Here is a 19,492-nt window from a genome sequence, read left to right on the forward strand (position 1 = left end):
TAAGTCATGTTCGACTCTTTTCAACCCCTCGGACTATAGCCCACCAGGCTCCTCTGTCCATGGGATTTTCCAGGCAAGAGTACTGGAGTGGGTTGCCACTTCCTTCTCCAGGAGACCTTCCTGATCCAGGGATAGAACCTGAGTCTTCTGCAGTGCTGGCCGATTCTTTACCACTGAGCCACCTGGGACTCGAGCAGTCACACACTATTATATGTATGACATATGGGAAAAACACATATATTTTCACTGCTCTCTCCAAGCCTTCAGTAAAGTTTTACAGACTGTTTGAGCCTGGGATTAGTGGTGCTTTGACACTCTCTGGGAAGAGTCCATATCAGCTCGGATCAAAGTTCCTGAGAGTAAGAAATGCCTAAGGAAAGCTATTTTCCTGGCATGGAGCAGTGGTCTTCTCAACAACAGTGGTCTGGAGCCAGACAGCTGGCAGAGCAAACACTGGGAGGGATTTGCAGAGCATGGACACATTCCTCGAGGATTTCCAGAAATGCTTGGGGAGGGAGCAGCCCTGGTATAAGATTGGACTTCCTGTAGCCAAGTAAACTGGAGGAATCCAATTGGGGCTCTCTCAGAATTAGAGCTGGAACGTGCAGGGTTGCAAGAAAAAAATTAAAGTTAAATCTGAGAAGTATGTGCTTTGGGGGAGTCAGCGTTTTTTGATTCTCTTGGACCCAAGAAGAGTCTATAATGTGTAACGGAATCTGGGTAAATCCTTCTCAACCACACTGGAGCCATGTGAACGAACAGCCTTGGCCAAACAATGAGAAAGGTTTCCCTGGCCTTTGCTGACCGCAGAACCGACTGTCCTCTCTTGGAAAAGTGGTCCCTTGTCCTGTGGTCCCTCTACATTGCAAGGCAGGGGGCGGAAGTCAAGCCTTGGGGGTGGAGGGATATGGAGGAGTGAAAACAGTCAGATGATCTGGGACCTGAGGTTAGATAATCTGAGAAAAGGTGGTGTACAAATGTTGCTGTTTTTATTGGCTGAAAGAAGATAAAATGGGCAGAGACGGTCTTCCTGAAATGACTCCAAATTCTCGTGTGTGTGTGTATGTGTGTCCGTGCGTGTGCGTGTGTGTGTGTGTGTGTGTGTGTGTGCTCAGTTATGTTGGACACTTTGCAACCCTGTGGACTGTAGCCTGTCAGGCTCCTCTGTCCATGGGATTCTCCAGGCAAGGATACTGGAGTGGTTAGCCATGCCCTCCTCCAAGGGTTCTTCCCAACCCAAGGATCTAACCCTTATCTCTTGCGTTTCCTGCATTGGCAGGAGGATTCTTTACCACTGAGCCATCTGGGAAGCCAAATTCTCTATCAGACATTTAAGTGGCCCCAAATCTTGTTTTGGAAGAAGACCAGGCATAAGGAAATAAACTCCATTTTCTTGCCTATGTCTCTGTCTTTCCCATTCTCCCTTGAGCTCTCAAGCTCACCAGCTGAGCCACTGAGTTGTGAGAGCTGCCCATTTGTGCCACACGTTCATGATGGAGCCAGCTGAGAAAGCCTAGGTCCTCTTTGCTCGGTCACTCAGTTGTGTCCGACTCTTTGTGACCTCCTGAACTGTAGCCTGCCAGGCTCCTCTGTTCATGAGATTCTTCAGGCAAGAATGCTGCAGTGGGTTGCCATTTCTTAATCTAGGCGATCTTTCTGACTCAGGGATTGAAGCCACATCTTCTGCATCTCCTGCCTTGGCAGGTGAGTTCTTTACTACTAGCACCATCTGGGAAGCCCAGGTCCCTTTTGAACAGAGTTAACTCCAAGTGAAGATCCCAAGCAAATACTGTCCATTCTGTGAAGGCTGACTTTCACTAAGTGGAGAACAAGGCTGTAGGTGTTCTCCACCTGGGCTGGTCTCAGCCTGCACCTGAATTCCAGCTACACCCTGTGAACTTGAAGCCCTAAAAGAAATGAATGGGTGTGTGAAGCCGAGAAAGTCAAACACTCCCCTCACTGGGCACCCTCACCCATAGCTGAAGATGCAGGTTGAGGAGACAGAAAAGGAACTTTTCAGCAGGACCCAGAAGAGAATCTGAATCCTGGCTTTGAAAGTCATGGGGGGAGGCCTGGAGCAGACAATCAGCTTCCAGGTCAGTCTTTAAAATGAGAACGCTATTCTCTGGCACTACCGACATCACAGGAGGGCCATGAGACTCACACCACTCAGATAGTAAGATAGTTTGTGATCTACAGCATCTTCTTCAAGACAAAGCCTTGATAACTTCTTGGTTACCTGTATATCAATGGGGCGATTGCAGATTTTCCCTGGATGAGTGACCCCGAGGTCTGAAATTTTCTCTCCACCTTTTGTGTAAGATACTTGGTCATGTTCGAACCACTCTGTCCACTCCACATCTGGGCAGAAAGCAAAGATCAGGGTCAGGCAAGCAGGGCGCTGAGACTGGCCATGCTGGGTGCAGCCTCCGTGTACCCTCGGCTCAGTGGGAATCAAATACCATATGTCCAGGCTCTTACCAGGTTTGTAATCCATCTGCCAACCTCCCCACCACCCCCAACTTTTCATTGCAAGTTCCTCTTATTGACTATCTTATTTTATAAAAGCAACAGGTATTCTTCATTATTGCCAAAAGGAGAAAGATGAGATCCAGCCATGAACCCATTATCTGAGGGTGCTCATGAAGAGTGGTGCTTTCCACGCCACCCCCCCTCCATGTCCCTGTGTGTGAGCTCCTTGAAGGCCGGATCCTACTGCTGTCTGCGTTCCCTGTCAGTGCCATCGCCTGGCACAGAAGAGGCATTCCGTGAAAGGGCACATCCCTCTGGGTTATTCCCCACTGAGCCCAGATTAAAGACCACCCTCAGCTGCCAACTGAGTTAACACTGAAGCCGTCAAGCGGTCTTACTGGTGGAAAGAAAAATTCTCCTTCTGCAAAGTCCCGACTTTTTATCCCACTGTGGAATTTTACCAAGGGGTCCCAAGCTCCTCACCTTGAACCCACTCGCTGGATGAGGAGACGTTGAAAAGCTCACCGTGCTCTGTCCGGAAGAGTTTGAACACCCGGGCAGCAGCAGAGCCGTGGTGTCCTATCAAAGAGGAGATCGGAGGCATCAGCAACCACACAGACCCCCGAATTAAGAAAGATGTGATGCTAAGGCAGAGAAAGCCCCCTGCACACGTAGATCTTGAACCACTTCTTCATCTTACTTTTTTTTTTTTTTTTGGCCACAAGGCATAGCATGTGGGATCTTCGTTTCCTAACCAGGGATGGAACCCATGCCCCCTGCAGTGAAAGCATAGACCACTAACCACTAGACTGCCAGGGAAGTCCTCAAAGCATCTTTTTAGATCAAAATATTACTCCTGCTGGTTCTGACCAAGTTCTCATCTTTCCTGTGTCACTTGTTTGGGATTAAACGGATGATGATCTCTTTGCAAATGTAAACATTATCTTAGTGATCAGCCTTAAACCAGTATGGACTTTTGCCACTCATGTAACCTGGCAATTAAGCAGCTAGTCACTCAACAGTGTGTTGGGAGATGGATCAGCCACATTCTGGGGAAGGAGAAGGGAGTTTGTTTGGTCATGTGCAATTTTTGCGATCCCATGGACTGTAGTTCGCCAGCCTCCTCTGTCTATGGGATTCTCCAGGTAAGAATACTGGAGTGGGTTAGCATGCTTTCCTCCAGGGAATCTTCCCAGCCCAGGGATCAAACCTGTGTCTCTTATGTCTCCTGTATTGGCAGGCGGATTCTCTACCACTGCACCATCTGGGAGGAGAGTGGTTCCAAGAGCCCCTGAGCCTATTGGTCAGAAAAACCCAGGGGGGAATGGCCTTTCACCATTTATTACCATGATACTCGATGTGGTCTTCGACGGAAGAAGAGGGATTTCCTTTCACAGTTAGGAAACTCCAAGGGTGTCTGAAAAAAAGACAACAACAAAAAGTAAAGTTTTCACCTGTCTGAGCCTGTACTGGAGGCAGAGTTAACATAGTGTCATAGTGAGGCTGCTTGGGGAAATGAGTTCCCGGGCTGGGCTTCCCTTTTCCAAAAGAACAAGCGCCTTTCTCAGCAAGCCCTGGCTTTCCTAACCATTTGAAAGGCCATCTGACCAGCTTGATGTTTGTGGATCCTGAGCCTCTGCAACTCCATTCTGGCAGTAGATGGGGCATGAATCACAAACAAACAAGCCCATAGACCCACATACCACTTGCCAAGCTCAATGAGGTCCTGAAGCAAGTGCTCTGAGTCCTTCAGGAAAATAAGGAGACATGCTCCAAGGGAGAAAGGTTATTTCTCTCCCAAGTCAAGCTTGAGGAAAACTGGGCAGATGTGTCTGAGTCCTCAGCAATCGGCACTGGGCCTTGGGAAGGAAAGAGATGTTTTTTTTCATGAGGAGCAAAGGAGGAAAAAGAAGTGGTCTGATTTTGGCAAGTTGTACACTCTTCTCTCCATCGAAATGTGCACTGCTCTAAGGCAGGGAGGTTTTCTTATCCATCTTTATCCAACCTCTAATACCTAAGCCAGCCTCTCTCTTACTATGAGTTGTCAATAGCTCGTATTTGTTTGGTTATTTTTGTTTTGATCTCATCTTCAGATCAAAGGTTGGGGTTCATTGAATTTGGGGATTAGACTGTGTCACACTTGTTTAAAAATCTTTCAATGCCTACTGACTTGGATAAAGAGCAAGCTTCTTGGTACTGAGCAAAAAGCCATCCTGTGCCCACCTTGCCAACTTCATCTCTCTTCCTTCCCCTTCTTGTTCTTTCACACACCATCATCAGTTCTTTTATGTCTGCCTTCCCTTGAGAGCCCAAGACTTCCCGCAAGACCTCATGACTTCCTGCAAGAACTCAGTAGGACTAGTCCCTTCCTGGTGCTTTATTTCAATTTCTGCTCAATAATCACTCCCTGGATGAACTGGGTCTAAGTTTCAGATCTTCTGCTGACTTTAAGTGCTCTGAGTTTCTCATTCAAAGTGGGTCTATATACAAATGAAGGATAACAAATGAAGGATATGTATCTCCTTTACTCATAGAACATATTAAGAGCACCCATCCTGAGCGCTGAAGAATTAATGCCTTCAAACTATGGTGTTGGGGAAGACTCTTGAGAGTCCTTTGGACAGCAAGGAGAGCAAACCAGTCAATCTTAAAGGAAATCAACCCTGAATATTCACTGGGAGGGCTGATGCTGAAGCTCCAATACTTTGGCCTCCTGATGCGAAGAGCCGACTCATTGGAAATGAGTCGATGCTGGGAATCGACTTTCCCGATGCTGGGAAAGATTGAGGGCAGGAAGAGAAGGAGGCAACAGAGGATGAGATGGTTGGATGGTATCACCAACTCAATGGGCATGAGTTTGAGCAAACTCCAGGAGATAGTGGAAGACAGGGAAGGAAGATAAGCAACAGAAAAGGGAAAATATCAACTTCAGATCACATGGATGTCTAGAGAGGACCCATATGCCTCTCCTCCACTTTTCCTATTACTCCTACACCACCAATTCAAATCAACAGATAGGTCAAGAGCTGGAGGCACATTTAGCATCCCCAAAGCTTGTTTCCCTATCTCTGACACTGATCTCTTTTTTAAAAAGTAATAATACCCAAATAAGTTTACTGAACAAACCACATTCTCCCTCACTGAATTGATACAACCTATGTCATACATTGGGGCTTCCCTGGTGGCTCAGCAGGTAAAGAACTGCCTGCAAGGCAGGAGATATAGGAGATGCAGGTTCAATCACTAGATAAGGAAGATCCCCTAGAGGAGGAAATGGCAACCCACTCCAGTATTCTTGCCTAGACAATCCCATGGATAGAGGAGCTTGGCATGCTGCAGTCCATAGGGTCACAAAGAGTCGGATACAACTGAGTGACTGAACAACAACAATCCTTTCCATGGCTCTTGAGAAGAGTTGCTAATGTTCATTGAGTTTTACTCTGTGCCACCCACAGTGGCAAATACTTTGCTCATCTCATCACCTTTACCTTCCCCAGAGTCCTCTGAGCTGACTCCTGAAATATCCCATTTTACACATCATGGGGACAGTTCAAAGAGAGGGTGAGTCACTTGCGTGCCATCACCTAGGAAGAGGTCCAGCCCAGACTGAAGATTCAGGACAAATTGGATGCCAGATCTTGGCTCTTCTTCTGCTGAGGCCATATGTAGCCAGTCTCTTTGTGGTTCTACCTCTTGGTGTAGATGAACAAACTGGCCTTTTGGCTTATATGACAATGAAATAGCAATGCCCTCAGTTTTTATCAACAAAGGAGCTTTGCAGTACTACAGTGTCATTGTCATCTTTGGCTGCTCAAGTTTCCTGCCCAAATCCTTCCAGAGGGAGTTGCCCATGGGCAGGTGGAAAACGCACCCTGGAACCTGGAGCCCTGCTCCTGCCCGGGGGGGCTCCACCCAGTCAGTAAAATTGCTTTGCTCAGAGCCCAGGAGAGCCTCTGGCCTGCCCCCATCTTGCCCATCATCTGCAGAGCCGAAGGACAGGGCGTCTCTATCTCCAACAGCCACGGGAAAGATGATCTCAACTTTCCACTAAACCAAGATCTGATTCAACACGATTCAAAGGTGTGGCTACTGTTGGATAAACCATAATGCATTTATCTTCATGCCAAAGCATGCGCACCTCCAGAATCAGGCATGACGCTGCAAACCCAGGCAAACAAAACTCGTTCTGGAGCACATCAAAGTGCCCCTTCTGCTGGGAGGGTCTTGGCAGGGCAGAGGCACTTCTTGTAGTCTCTAAACAGATGTCTGCCAACCCCAAGGCACGTTATGATCCCTTCGCCAAAGGAAAGGAAAATGACCATTCATTGTACATCTGAGGCATAGCTCTTACCTTCAGTAGATACTCAATTAATATTTAGTAAGTGACTGACTGAATGAATGAGTATATATACTCAGAGAGCTTTGAAGTTTGAAGAGTGGAATATGCTTGTAAGAAAAACTAGGTTCCCTTTAAAAACAAGTCGTAATACATCCAATGCAGATGGATGTGTGTGCCTGCATCCTCCAGGGTCACCTTTGAGGGTCACGTGGCCCTGGGGAAACCAGGAAGGAAGTTAGGTAAAGTCTGTCTGGGCTAGCGTTGCTTTAGTGTTCTGGAGCCTGGGGAAGTGATGGAAGTGATGACCGATACCTGAATCCAAGGTGTAGGAAGTGTTTGCTGCCCAGTTTGGTCATCACCTTCCTGGCCACATCATCCAAGTTTCGAGAGCCTTCATCGTTCACAGCAACAGAAAGGATCCTGCCATCAGGCACGGCATTTAAATACTGGGCCAGACGCTCACTCTCTTTCTTGGATCTATAGGTGTCAAATCTGAAAGAGGCAGGGAGAAGGGATATTAATAGTCCTAACAGCAGTGCAAAAAGAGAGCTCTAAGAACCTACCTATGGTAAGACAGCTAACATGCCATCCAAAATCTCAAGAGTCATGATTTTTAAAGAAAAGAGCTTTTAGTACAGCCAAAAAAAAAAAAAATCATCTGAGACTTGTCAAAGGTAATCCATCCTCATACATATAAAGCAGCTATGAAATGGAGATCTCAAAAAACCTACACCACAGGTGACAAGAATTTACAAAGGAAAGATAAAATTTTGTCATGATCCCAACTCTAAATATAAAGCATACTTACTAAGTATAAAGATTTTGTACAATGGCAATGAAAATTCCAAAAGAATTTGTCTTGGAACTTAACAAGCAAAATAGTTCTACAAGGAATCTAGAAAAATAAACCAGCATGAATAGCCAAGATGTGAGAAAAGGAAAACAAAGGCGGTTAGGGGATGTGGTTGAGGGGATGTGTGGATGCTCAGGGGTCCTCAAACTTACTTTTAATTGTTTCCATAACCTGGTCTGACCCCACCTAGGCCCCTTCCTTCTCCACTGACCTTTCCCATGAAACGTCTGCTACAATCCTAGCATATCTCAGGGTCTCATAATCATACCACAAGCCCACTCCTGCCTTCACTCTATCATTCTAAACTTCTCTTCAGCCAATCAAATGCTTACTACCTCCTCAGAGCTGATCTAAGTTCTTATTTCTCCAAGTAACTTTATGCAAGTAACCTCCAGGTGACCAGGTCTCAAGTGACCATAGCCTGCATTTCCATGTGTGTTTGCTGCTGCTACTGCACCACAAGTAATCCATATTGTACTACTTAAGAAGCAGCACTATATCTGGAGAAAACCAGAGTTCAAAAGAATGAGTGCATCCCAATGTTCTTTGCAATACTACTTACAATAGTCAGGACATGGAAGCAACCTAAACGTCTATCTACAAAGGAACGGATAAAGAAGATGTGGTACATATACACAATGGAATATTACTCAGCCATAAAAAAGGAACAAAACAACACCAGTTGTAGAGACGTGGATGGACCTAAAGACTGTCGTTCAGAAGGAAGTAAGTCAGAGAGAGAAAAACAAATATCGTATTATATCACTGATATGTGGACTCTAGAAAAATGGTACAGATGAACCTATTTGCAAAACAGAAATAGAGACACAGATGTAGAGAACTAATATATGGACACCAAGGGGGGAAAAGGAGTGGGATGAACTGGGAGATTGGGATTGACATATATACACTACAATGTATAGACTAGATAACTAATGAGAACCTACTGTATAGCACAGAGAACTCTGCTCAGTGCTCTATGTTGACCTAAATGGGAAAGAAATCCAAAAATGAGCAGATACATGTATACGTATAGCTGATTTACTTTGCTTCACAGCAGAAGCTAATACAGGATTGTAAAGTGACTATGAAAGTTAATAATAAAAAATAAAATAAGAATAAATTGAGTAAAATATAATAAAATTTTTAAGAAAGAAGCAGCATCCAGGAGTCAGAGCACAATTGAGTAGACCACTCTCTCTCCTCTGAAGGGAGGAGCTCTCTGATAGCCTTTGTGCCAATCAAGTGCATCCTGGTTGCGTTACCCCTGGGCTGAGGATTGCTCCACCCCAGGCCAAGCAGGTAGCTGTCACCAGGGGACCCATGGGGGCAATTTAGTGACTCAGGGTCTGGGCAGATCTGGGTTTGAATCCCAGCTCCAACACTCCCAAGCCTTGTGATGCTGAGCTCCTCTATCCAAGGGATTCTCCAGGCAAAAATACTGGAGTAGGTAGCCATTTCCTCCTCCAGAGGATCTTCCCAACCTAGGGGTCAAACCCACATTTCCTGCATGGCAGGCAGATTTTTTTTTTTACCATCTGAGCCACCAGGGAAGTCTCTGAGCAAATTTAGCCTCACTCAACCTCAGTGCTCTCATCTGTATAACAACAGAATCAGCTCCCAGGGCATTTATGAAGATTCAGTTATATATGGTGGAGAAAGCGGTTAACACAGAGTTTTGCAGAAAGTCCAGTGATTGTATTATTGTTACTGATATTCACTGGAGGGCAAAGTGAATGGGCCAGCCTACACCATATCACAGCCAGCTCTTGCTGCCTTCCTGTGGAGGCTCATGGCTCCTGCCCTGTTTTTGAGGAATTCAATATCCCCATCCTCCAGCAGCACCAGGACAGCTGTGTCTGCTTGCCCACTCCAGCTGTGCCCTTCCTCATGTCTCTTTCTCTCCAAGTGGCCTGGACTGGCCTCTGCAGGGTCTGGACAAGAAGCCGTGGGAGCTTACTGGTCAGGTCCAGCCTCTGCAGAGTCTACCAGCTCATACTCAAGCCTGGAGAGAGGACAGGAAGAAGAGACTTGCTGTTTCTGCCTCCTGAATATCTCTCCAGTCCATCCACTTCTATCACCACTGCTTCTACCTGAATCCTCGCCAGCGACATCTTTTGCCCAGACCATGTGGAAGCCTCTGAACCACCTCTGCTAGCTTTACTTTTTAAAAATATAATTTTATGTATTTATTTTTGGCTGTGCTGGGTCTACCTTACTGCATGGGCTTTTTGCTAGTTGCAGGGAGCAGGGGGCTACTCTTCACTGCAGTGCACGGCTTCTCGTTGCAGGGGCTTCTCTTGTTGTTGAGCACAGGCTCTAGGGCACTTGGGCTTCAGTAGTTGCAGCTCCCGGGCTCTAGAGCAAGACTCAATAGCTGTGGTGAAAGGGCTTAGTTGCTCTGTGGCATGTGGAATCTTCCCAGACTAGGAATCAAACACGTGTCACCTGCATCGGCAGGCAGATTCTTTACTCTTGAGACACCAGGGAAGTCCTGAAGTTTAGCTCTCTGCAAACAATCCACTCTGTACAGAGCAGCCAATTCTTTCAAATTAGAAGGTATTCTTCTTTATTTTTTACTTATTTTTTATTTATTTAATTTTGCAAATTTTTAATTGGTGGATAATTGCTTTACAAAGTTGTGTTCATTTCTACTGTACAAAAATGCAAATCAGCCATAAGTTTATGTTAATGTATATATAAGGAATCTAGAAGAATGGTACTGATGAGCTTATTTGCAGGGCAGGAATAGAGATGCAGATGTAGAGAATGGGGAAGGAGAGGGTGGGACGAATTGAGAGAGTAGCACTGACATATATATACTCCCATATGTAAAACAGAGAGCTAGTGGGAAGCTGCTGCGTAGCACAGGGGGTCAGTGTGGTGCTCTGTGATGACCTAGAGTGGTGGGATGGGGGAGGCGGGAGGGAGGCTCACGAGGGAGGGGATAATGTAAATGTGGTGGTTTAATCGCTAAGTTGTATCCATCTCTTACAACCCCATGGACTATAGCCTGCCAGGCTCCTCTGTCCATGGGATTCTCTAAGCAAGAATCCTGGAGTGGGTTCCTTCTCCATAGTTATGGCTAAATCAGATCACTTTTTTCTTGAAGTATTTTGGTGGCTTTGCATTCTACTAAGAATAAAACCCACCTCCTCACTGGGCCTCCCAGGCTGCACACCTGCCTCGGCCTGAAACTCCGACATTGCATGTCGTTTCCACCACTCTCTGCCCTCCCATCTCTCTGCTGGCCTTTCTGTCCTATGAGAACATCACACACTTTCTCAGCCCTGGCCCTTTGCACTTGCTGCTCTCAGTCTTTAACAATCATTCCCTGACTCAGCCTCACCCCAAAGTCCTAGGCTCAAATGTCTCTTGTTTACACCTGGCTCCCTGACCACGTGATGTAAGATGACCTTCCTGAGTTACTCTGCACCACCTATGTCTTCCCCCTAATTACCAATGATCCCAGCCTGAAACTATGCTGTGTGTACATGTGCATACGTGTGTGTGAATGTGCCTGTTCCTGTTCAATTCAGCTTCACAAGGAAGATGCCCTGGGAAGGAGAGACCTAACTCCTTGAGATCAAGGATTTCTGTTTTGCTCACAGCTCAGCACCCTGAGTGGCCTCTGGCTAGGACACACGTCCAGTAAGTGTGTGTTGAATGAATGAATGTGTTGATGTGAAGGCAAACCTTACCTGTCAGAATGGATGACTGCTCCTGATTTGGGGTCGATGACATGGACAATAACTCCACGGTGACCCCAGCTCCTTTCAAAAAAATAGCCTCCCTCTTCCAGGCCACCCGGGTGAAGAGTCTTGTTCAGAAATGTCCAAGAGAGCTTCTTCTGTCCATGCAACTCAAGGGTACCTCCTCTGTCGACACCAATGTACTTGAGGCCAAAGTAGGGGTCTAGCTGAATGCCATCATCAGCCCTATGAGAGAAAACGGCTCTCTGTGGTTGGCCAACATCTCTGTTTAGTGGGTGCTGAGCCCAGAGGGGACGGCACTGCTGCTCACTCCCACTGTGGCCACCGTAGAACCAGTCACACCTGGTGGCCGCCCAAGATCAGTAGACATAGCATGAGCAACCAAGATAGTCCCAAGCCAGAACAAAATGAGTCCAACAGGCCAAGCAGAAATACTCATCAATAGTCAACATGTTGGCACTTCTTTCCAGGTCTAAGTGCATTATATTTTGGTCCATATCAGATGTGGAATCACCTGGACAACTACTGCATACCCTGCGTATTCTTGGCTACTACTTCTGAGAACTCTCAATTGCTTGGTGGTGGAGCACAGCCAGAGGCAAATGCTGCCTGGAATTTTTCTTTATCTTGTCCATCAGAGCCTATTAATAAACATTCACAGAGACTCCCTGAGCCATGACATGATTAGAAAGCAGCTGAAAGGCTGGCAGGGGTTTCTGTAACTTAAGTCCAGACCTGAGCCACAGTAAATAAAATACCTCGTGTACCTCTCCAACTCACCCAAATTGCTAGTGTCTGTCTTGCTCATGATTGTGATCTGGCAAGATGTAATGATAATTCCTTTCTTGCACTAAAGGCTTGCTGTCTCACCTTCCTCTCTTCTATGGACAATCTCCCCCACATCAGATCCAAGGGTGGCATGTTACCCACAGTAGCATGGGGACCGTCTACCCACCTTCCATACAAAACGATGCTGAAATTGCCCTGGAAAGGGCAGAGGGCACTCCCAGCATGCAGCTCCCCTCCGCTGTCAATCAGGATGTGCCGGGTACGCAAAACAATGGCCTCATCTTGGTCTTTAATGACCAGCTTTCCTGAAGAGGTAGGAATGGAGTGAGGTTGAAGAACACAAGTGTTAGTGATGAGATTCTAGCAGAGAGATGGGCAGACCTCCTGAGCCCCCATCTCCTCCAGGCAGGCAAGAAGGCCTCCTTCATGTACTTCTGTGTTTGCTCTGCTTATGATGTTAACTTTCCTCTGTCTTGCGATGGGTAAATACTGCCTGCTTGGTCTGCTGCCTTCACTGTGTGCTCTGCCTTCAATGAGTAAGCATCTGAAAGTCAGATAAGCAGAACAGCTCAGAGCACCAATAAGGAGTTTCCTCTATAAATGCTTCTTTCATTAAGATTGGACTCTGACAAGGCATTCCTTAAGTGCTCGGAGTTGATGGTTATCTCCAACAACCAGATGCTCTGACCTGAGCTCTAAGCATGTGACATTTGTTTCGTCCATCTAAAGTTATGGCAACCTGCATCTATCTGCTGGGCTCAGAGGCAGCAGACCAGAGAGATGGGACGGGAAGTATTGGGGGAAGGAGCTTGGCTTACCTCCGTCTGAGATGCGGATGGAGTAGACTGTGGCAGAAGAGGTGAGCAACAGTGCTCTGCTCTGGCCTATATACACATAGTGGGCTGGATCATGGCCAGGATTCCAGGGTTGCAACTCAGGCCACTGATCAGGGCACTCAGCTGACCCTGCCAAGTACAGAGAGGTGTCACTGCCACCATCCACCAACCTCCCCAGCAAGGATGGCACAGATCATGGGGTAGGAGGAGCTATCATGCACTTTCATGGCTCTGGCCTCCTCCCTACTAGAGCTAAAAGCAGGGCATTAGAGAGAAAAGAGAACTCCTGACATAGGAGCCCTGGGATTTAGCCCATGCCCTTCATTAGTTCATCATGCATTTTCTGTGAACTTCCTTCTTCTGGGCTCAGTTTTCCCCTTTATCAAATGAAGGGCAGACCAGATGACTCCTCAAGATATTCCAGGATCTAAAGTTAGACAGTGATATACCTAGATTACTTGTATTCCAAGGCATCCTTTCCCCTGGAAAGAATGTTTGAAAAGTTGGCAAAGCCCTTTCCCCTTCTGCATGAGAATTTGACTTTTAGTTAATTTGCTCTCCCTGTTTCCCTGGAAACCTGAGAAAGATGGTATTCTATAAACAGTGCTACTAAGCAACATTAATTATAACAAAAGTGACCCGATTAGTCAGTGGCATCTAAACCAGGAACTATGAGGTACGATGGTAAAGAATCTGCCTGCCAATGCAAGAGATACAAGAAATGCATGTTCAGTCTCTAGGTTGGGAAGATTACTTGGAGAAGGAAATGACAACCCAATTCAGTCTTCTTGCCTGGAGAATCCCATGGACAGAAGAGCCTGGCAGGCTAGTCGAGGGGACTATGAAGAGTCATGACTGAGTGACTGTGCACACACAGTCATTATATTTATAACGATCCTGCTGGAGATGTCTTACTATGGACTTCCCTGAGCGCAGGGACTCTGATGACTGGGCACATCCCACACGGCAACCCTGAAAGTTACATCTATGGGGTTGCTATAAGAGATACTGGCTCTGGTGGGGCGATTCCATACCTGTCCAATGATGGCCCTGTTTCCTCTCACCTAAGGAGCTGTTACCTGGGAAACCAAAGAAGATAACTTCCGGGAGGCTTGTGGGATGTTACTAAGACCACTCCAATGAAAGAGGAGTGCCTGATGAAACACCAATGGCAGGTGGTGTTTTTGTCCTAAACCCTTCAAAGTTAGTCTGATGCTCAGCATGGCCTGCAGGATTCCCTGGTGGCTCAGCAGTAAAGAATCTGTTTGCAATGCAGGAGACATGCATTCGACCTCTGGGTTCAGAAGATGCCCTGGAGGAAGGGCATGGCAACTCACTCCAGTATTCTTGCTTGGAGAATCCCATGGACAGAGGAGCCTAGCAGGCTACAGTCCATAAAGTCACAAAAAGTCGGACTCAACTGAAGCAACTGAGCACATAGGCATAAGCACGGCCTGTGGTAGCCTCATGAGTCTGAATGTTTAACTGAACTCAAAGCACCTGTGGTGGGTGTTACACTGCAAATAGAAGCACTGGAAGGAGTCCCTCCTTCTACTGCTCAGAAGGATCTATACCCCAGTGGGGTACCATATACGGTGAACGGAGAAGACCGTCTCAGAAACAGGGAGACTCTCCCTGGACAGCAGGGGAAAGCCCAGAGGGAAAGCGATCAGAAGAGGCCACGGGCAAAACAAGATGAGAATGCCTGCTCAGTGAACAAGCCTCAATGTACTCTTTTGTTTCTCTCACTAGGAATTAAGTTGTGAGCCTGAAACAGTAGATTTTTAAATAACTGGGGAAGGGATGGAGGAGCGGGAAGGTGTGTGTGCATGCTAAGTCACTTCAATCTCGTCAGACTCTGCCACTCCATGGAATGTAGCCCACCAGGCTCCTCTGTCCATGGGATTCTCCAGGCAAGAATGCTGGAATGGGTTGCCATTCCCTTCTCCAGGAGATCTTATTGACCTAGGGATCGAACCTGGGTCTCCTGCATCACAGGCAGATTCTTTACTGTCTGAACTACCAGGGAAGCCCATGATCTTATGCACTGTATCTTAATGCACCAGATCTTATGGCAAATCAGGAAGGGAACATGAAGGTCAGGTGGCTCCCAGACGGCAGGCTGGCTGGCAGCTGTGTGTTTTTTGTCTCTTCCACCCCACCCTGAGTGTTTGATAAAATTTCAATTGGTTGCCATCCTTTAACAAGTAGAGAGTTTTTATACAAAAGTCTATATTTCTGGCTTCTCTTAAAAATTCAATAGATCCTGAAGAAGGTGCCCCCCTTTTCCCATGTGGGGACCATTGGCCAGGACTGAGCAGGGTGAGTTCCTTAAGAGGGGCCTGCATTCTACAGGTGACCACATGTCTACCTGGCCAGCTTCACTGCTTTGCATCATGTGCCTGGCACCTGTAGACACTGAATTTGAAACCCCAAAGGCTGCCTGATGCAACCAAAGCACAGGATAAGACCTGCCCAGGGTCATTGAGTTAGCAGGGTCAAGCCAGAACCCCGAGGCCCTGCCCTTGCCCCAAGGCTCCTGCTCCTGGCCCCCAGCCCCTTGCTTCTAGAAGTGGCTACGCCTTCTTTGTTGACAGGCAGAGGCCCAGATACTGTGCAGTGGCTTACCTGTGGATGCAGTACCAGGAAAGTGGGCCAGGATGAACCAGCCGATGGTCAGCATCACCCTAAAGGAGACGTCCGGCCCGTGAGCAGCTCCCATCCTGGCAGAGTGCTCCCTGAAACAGAAGCACACCGCGTCAGACCTGCAAGCTTACCAGGCTGGAGTCAGTGTATGGGGCAGACACACACAGAGACACACAGGGCACGAGCACACACAGAGGCAATGTCAGCATGGGCACCCTCCAGCCGGCCAGTGCAGAGTTCTCAGCTGCCATAACTCAGGATTGGGCAGATCGGGGCATGCCAGCCCCGTTATCAACTTCTGACTATGTCCTGCAGCTCAGAGACCCAGTGATGAATGGAATTTCATCCTTGGTGCTTGAGCTCGCTACCCTCCAGAATAAAGCTTTGTTTTTTCTTCTTCTTAAGTTAAAAAACAGAGAAAACCAAAAAACACTCCCACTGAACATATGCTAGAAAATAGATGCCATTAACTTCCTGTGTGATCGCAGCTGCTTTGATTAACCTCTCTGGGCTTCAGTTTCCTAATCTAAAAAATGAGGCTGTGGACTAGCTGATTTCTAATGTTGAGAGTCCCTTGGACCGCAAGGAGATCCAACCAGTTCATCCTAAAGGTAATTAGTCCTAAATATTCATTGGAAGGACTGATGCTGAAGCTGAAATCCCAATATTTTGGCCACCTGATGCAAAGAACTGACTCATTGGAAAAGACCCTGATACTGGGAAAGATTGAAAGCAGGAGGAGAAGGGGACAGCAGAGGATGAGATGGTTGGATGGCATCACCGACTCAAGGGACGTGAGTTTGAGTAAACTCTGGGAGTTGGTGATGGAGGATGCCTGGGAAGCCTGGCATGCTGAAGTCCATGGGGTCGCAAAGAGTTGGACATGACTGAGGGACTGAACTGAACTGACTGAATGTTAGTCTGTGCTTCTAAAACAAGTCTTGATGATAATATTGAGATCTTAAATAGGATGCCTGTGTATTATAAACCCTTTTAATATTACCCATCCAAGAGGAAGGCAGGGCAGAGATAGTTAATTGTCCCCTAATGTCCATTTTCCCTGGAAAAGAACCCCTGTGTTTTGTCTGGGCACACAGCCACCTGGAATAAAGGCTACCTTCTTCAGTCTCTGGAATTGTTTTAGCCAATATGGCAAAAGTACAGTGTGTGAATTCCAGGATATGTCCTCACAGAAGGTGGGAAGACTTTCTCCATGCCCCTCCCCCAATTCCTGCTGGCTGGAATATGGATATGATGGCTGGATCTTTAGCAGCTATCTTTGGCCATGTAGGTAGTTGGAGCCATGTGCTGAAGATGGTAAAGCAGAGAGTAAGAAACTAGGCTCTGACCCCATGGAGAATTGACACAGTCCTAGACTCTGGATTTATTTTTCTGTGTGACAGAATTAAATAAATTTTATTTCATTTTTATTTTATGAAAGCCACTTTTTTTTTTCCCCCTTTTACTCAGACAGAAGCTGACTATGGGAATTTGTCTAGGTAATTCTCAAGACAGGAACTTAAAAAAAAAAAAAAAAAGATGCCTGATATTCCTTTCAGAATATAACACTCTTGGAGAAAGATCTCTGTCCTCGAGTACTCTGTTGCACACTAGAGTATGTAAACGAGGCTGGGAGAGCAGCCTGCTCCGGCTCCCCTACCCATGTCCTCAGATCCTCCCTGGAGCCTGAAAACAAACAGATATTCTCCCACACGGAGGAATGGGCCAGATGTCTCTCATGCCACGCAGGCTCCTGCCTCTGAACCAGCTCAGGGATAAATCTGATCATCCCTGACCTCCCAGCTCCAGGTGAAGTGCTTTGTGTGAGTTCAGTGAGTTGGAGTAGGCAGGAGGGTCTGAAACAGAACGCCCTGGCCTTGTGCCTGGTCCCTCCTGCACAGGTGCGCTGGGGAGGCTGGGGAGGGAGGGACAATGCTCTCAGCATCAATGTCCATGGTGTCCTCCTGGCGGGCACCCTGCCTGGCCCTGGCCTGACCTGGAGAGAACAACAAGACCCATTCTAGTCGCCTCAACAGAGCCACTGGAGTGGCGCATCGAACAGTGCCTTTCTCCCCATGGTCCCCAGAAGAGGAGTGTCTGTTTTCACACTCTTTGTAAGAGAAAGAAGGGGACGCTGGGGACAGGAGTGTCTTGTGGTCCTCAGGGAAAGCCAGGCCCCAGCTCTCAAGCCTCCATCTGTTCAGCAAAACCAAAACTGACTTGTTCTTTGCTGCTAAGAAGCCCCAAGCCATCCTGGGGCTTCACGAACCTGAACTTCGGGCCATGAGCTAGGAGAGGAATGTGGCCGGCACTGAGCAGGGCGGTGCCTGGGGGATGGGAGGCACTCTGGGTGTGGGCACTCCTCCAACCTTAACTGCTGGGTGACCCTCACCCAGGCGTGTGCTTCTCTGGGCCTCGACTCCCCATATGCAGAGTGGAAGGTTGGGATACAGGGACTTGTGGCCCTGACACCTTCTGATTACAGCCTAGGTCATTTCAGAGACAAAAATCGTCAGTTTCAGGATGGATGTAAAAACAATTCCACCTGGCAGGATAATGCTCAAAATCTTTCTCCTAACATGAAACAGATCTGCTGTGTCTGAGGCACTGGAGGCAGAGAGAACTGCACCCCCCTGCCTCAAAGAGCTCGTGACCCCACATTGCCCGGGGAGGGGTGGGGTGGTCCTCTGGGCTTTTGTGCCCCCCGAGTGGCTCCCAGGGCCCTGAGCACAGAAACATGGAGAAAGGTCCTGTTGATATGCATCCCAAAGGTTCTCAAATTTCACTTGGGACTTCTTCCTCAGGGGAGGAGAATAGCTTTTCCACTTGGCCACTGAAAGCTCTCTGGCAGCGGGAGCTGGACTCGGCTTCTCCAGCTGGCAAGATATGGTCTGGAAACGGTGCCCAGCCGCGGAAGGCCTGGGAAGCACGCAAGTTGGCTAACAATGCGAGAAGCTTCCTTGGGGAGCTGCTGGCTGGAGCCTGGCTGGTTCCTGCTGGTCGTGAGCCCCTCAGGTAGAGTCGTGTGCAGGAGGAAAGACTGGAACTCCAGGACACTCTGCTTCACAAGGCTTCACAATAACAAGCTAAAGTTTTCCAGAAGCTCGGCACCCCCACTCTATCCAGCTGTAGCTCCGAGTGTCTGCCAGGCCTCCCAGGAACGCGGAGGGGCAGGGAGTCGCCTGCCCCTGGCTGTCTCTGCCTCTCCTCGCTGCCATCACACAGCCGGGGCGGGGGCTCTGCCCTTCCTCCAGCTGCCCTGGGGTAGTAGAAGCCATCACCTGAAGGAGAAGAGGAGCACGGGGTTATTCGAGCCTCCACAGAGGCCCCTAAACCCCGAGAGGAGCAGCATTAGCAGGTCCACGCCCCATAGCATCCCCGCCCCCAGGGGGAGGCGGGCTCTTGCTGCCTGCAGAGCCTGCAGCCTGCAGAAGCCAAACTCTCTTCAGGGATTACCACAAAGAGAGGGAGGAGAAGGAGGTGGGGTAGGCTCAGTGTAAGCGCTGAGGGGTGAGGGCTGGGGGTGGGGGGTGGGGAGCAGGAGAGAGTGTGGGGAGGTGCGGTGGGGCTGCAGGGGGCCCGGAAGCTGCTCTGGGCGGTGGGACGGCCGTCACTCTGTCACACCTGCACCAAGGCAAGTCTCATTTTCCGCAAACCTAGGCTCGGCTCAGAGCAGCAGGACACTGTGGGGACCTGGAGCACAGGCCCCAGAGGCCTCCAGGCCAGCCATGCAGCTCAACATTAGGAAAACCATTTGACCGCTCAGGCCTTGCTTTTTTTAACCCATAAAACTGAAATAATGCCTCTTAAACTCCATGGTCCTTTTGATCCTCGCTTGAGGATC

The 19,492-nt window shown here is 48.1% G+C and overlaps 1 protein-coding gene across 1 annotated transcript in view; it reads right to left on the bottom strand.

Annotated features, from left to right (window-relative positions):
• LOC102393792 (cell migration inducing hyaluronidase 1) overlaps positions 1 to 19,492 on the bottom strand; it is a 161,795-nt gene that overhangs the window by 53,896 nt on the left and 88,407 nt on the right. Inside the window, exons 2-9 of the mRNA XM_025271754.3 lie at positions 15,631 to 15,740; positions 12,985 to 13,131; positions 12,333 to 12,471; positions 11,366 to 11,602; positions 7,124 to 7,303; positions 3,819 to 3,889; positions 2,956 to 3,051; positions 2,240 to 2,361 (exon numbers count right to left, since the gene is read on the bottom strand). Coding sequence (XP_025127539.3) covers positions 2,240 to 2,361; positions 2,956 to 3,051; positions 3,819 to 3,889; positions 7,124 to 7,303; positions 11,366 to 11,602; positions 12,333 to 12,471; positions 12,985 to 13,131; positions 15,631 to 15,724 — 1,086 coding nt within the window. The 5' untranslated portion in view covers positions 15,725 to 15,740. The remainder of the gene's footprint in view (positions 1 to 2,239; positions 2,362 to 2,955; positions 3,052 to 3,818; positions 3,890 to 7,123; positions 7,304 to 11,365; positions 11,603 to 12,332; positions 12,472 to 12,984; positions 13,132 to 15,630; positions 15,741 to 19,492) is intronic.

The sequence above is a fragment of the Bubalus bubalis genome, chromosome 20 (assembly GCF_019923935.1).
Source record: "Bubalus bubalis isolate 160015118507 breed Murrah chromosome 20, NDDB_SH_1, whole genome shotgun sequence".
In the NCBI taxonomy this organism is placed as follows: domain Eukaryota; kingdom Metazoa; phylum Chordata; class Mammalia; order Artiodactyla; family Bovidae; genus Bubalus; species Bubalus bubalis.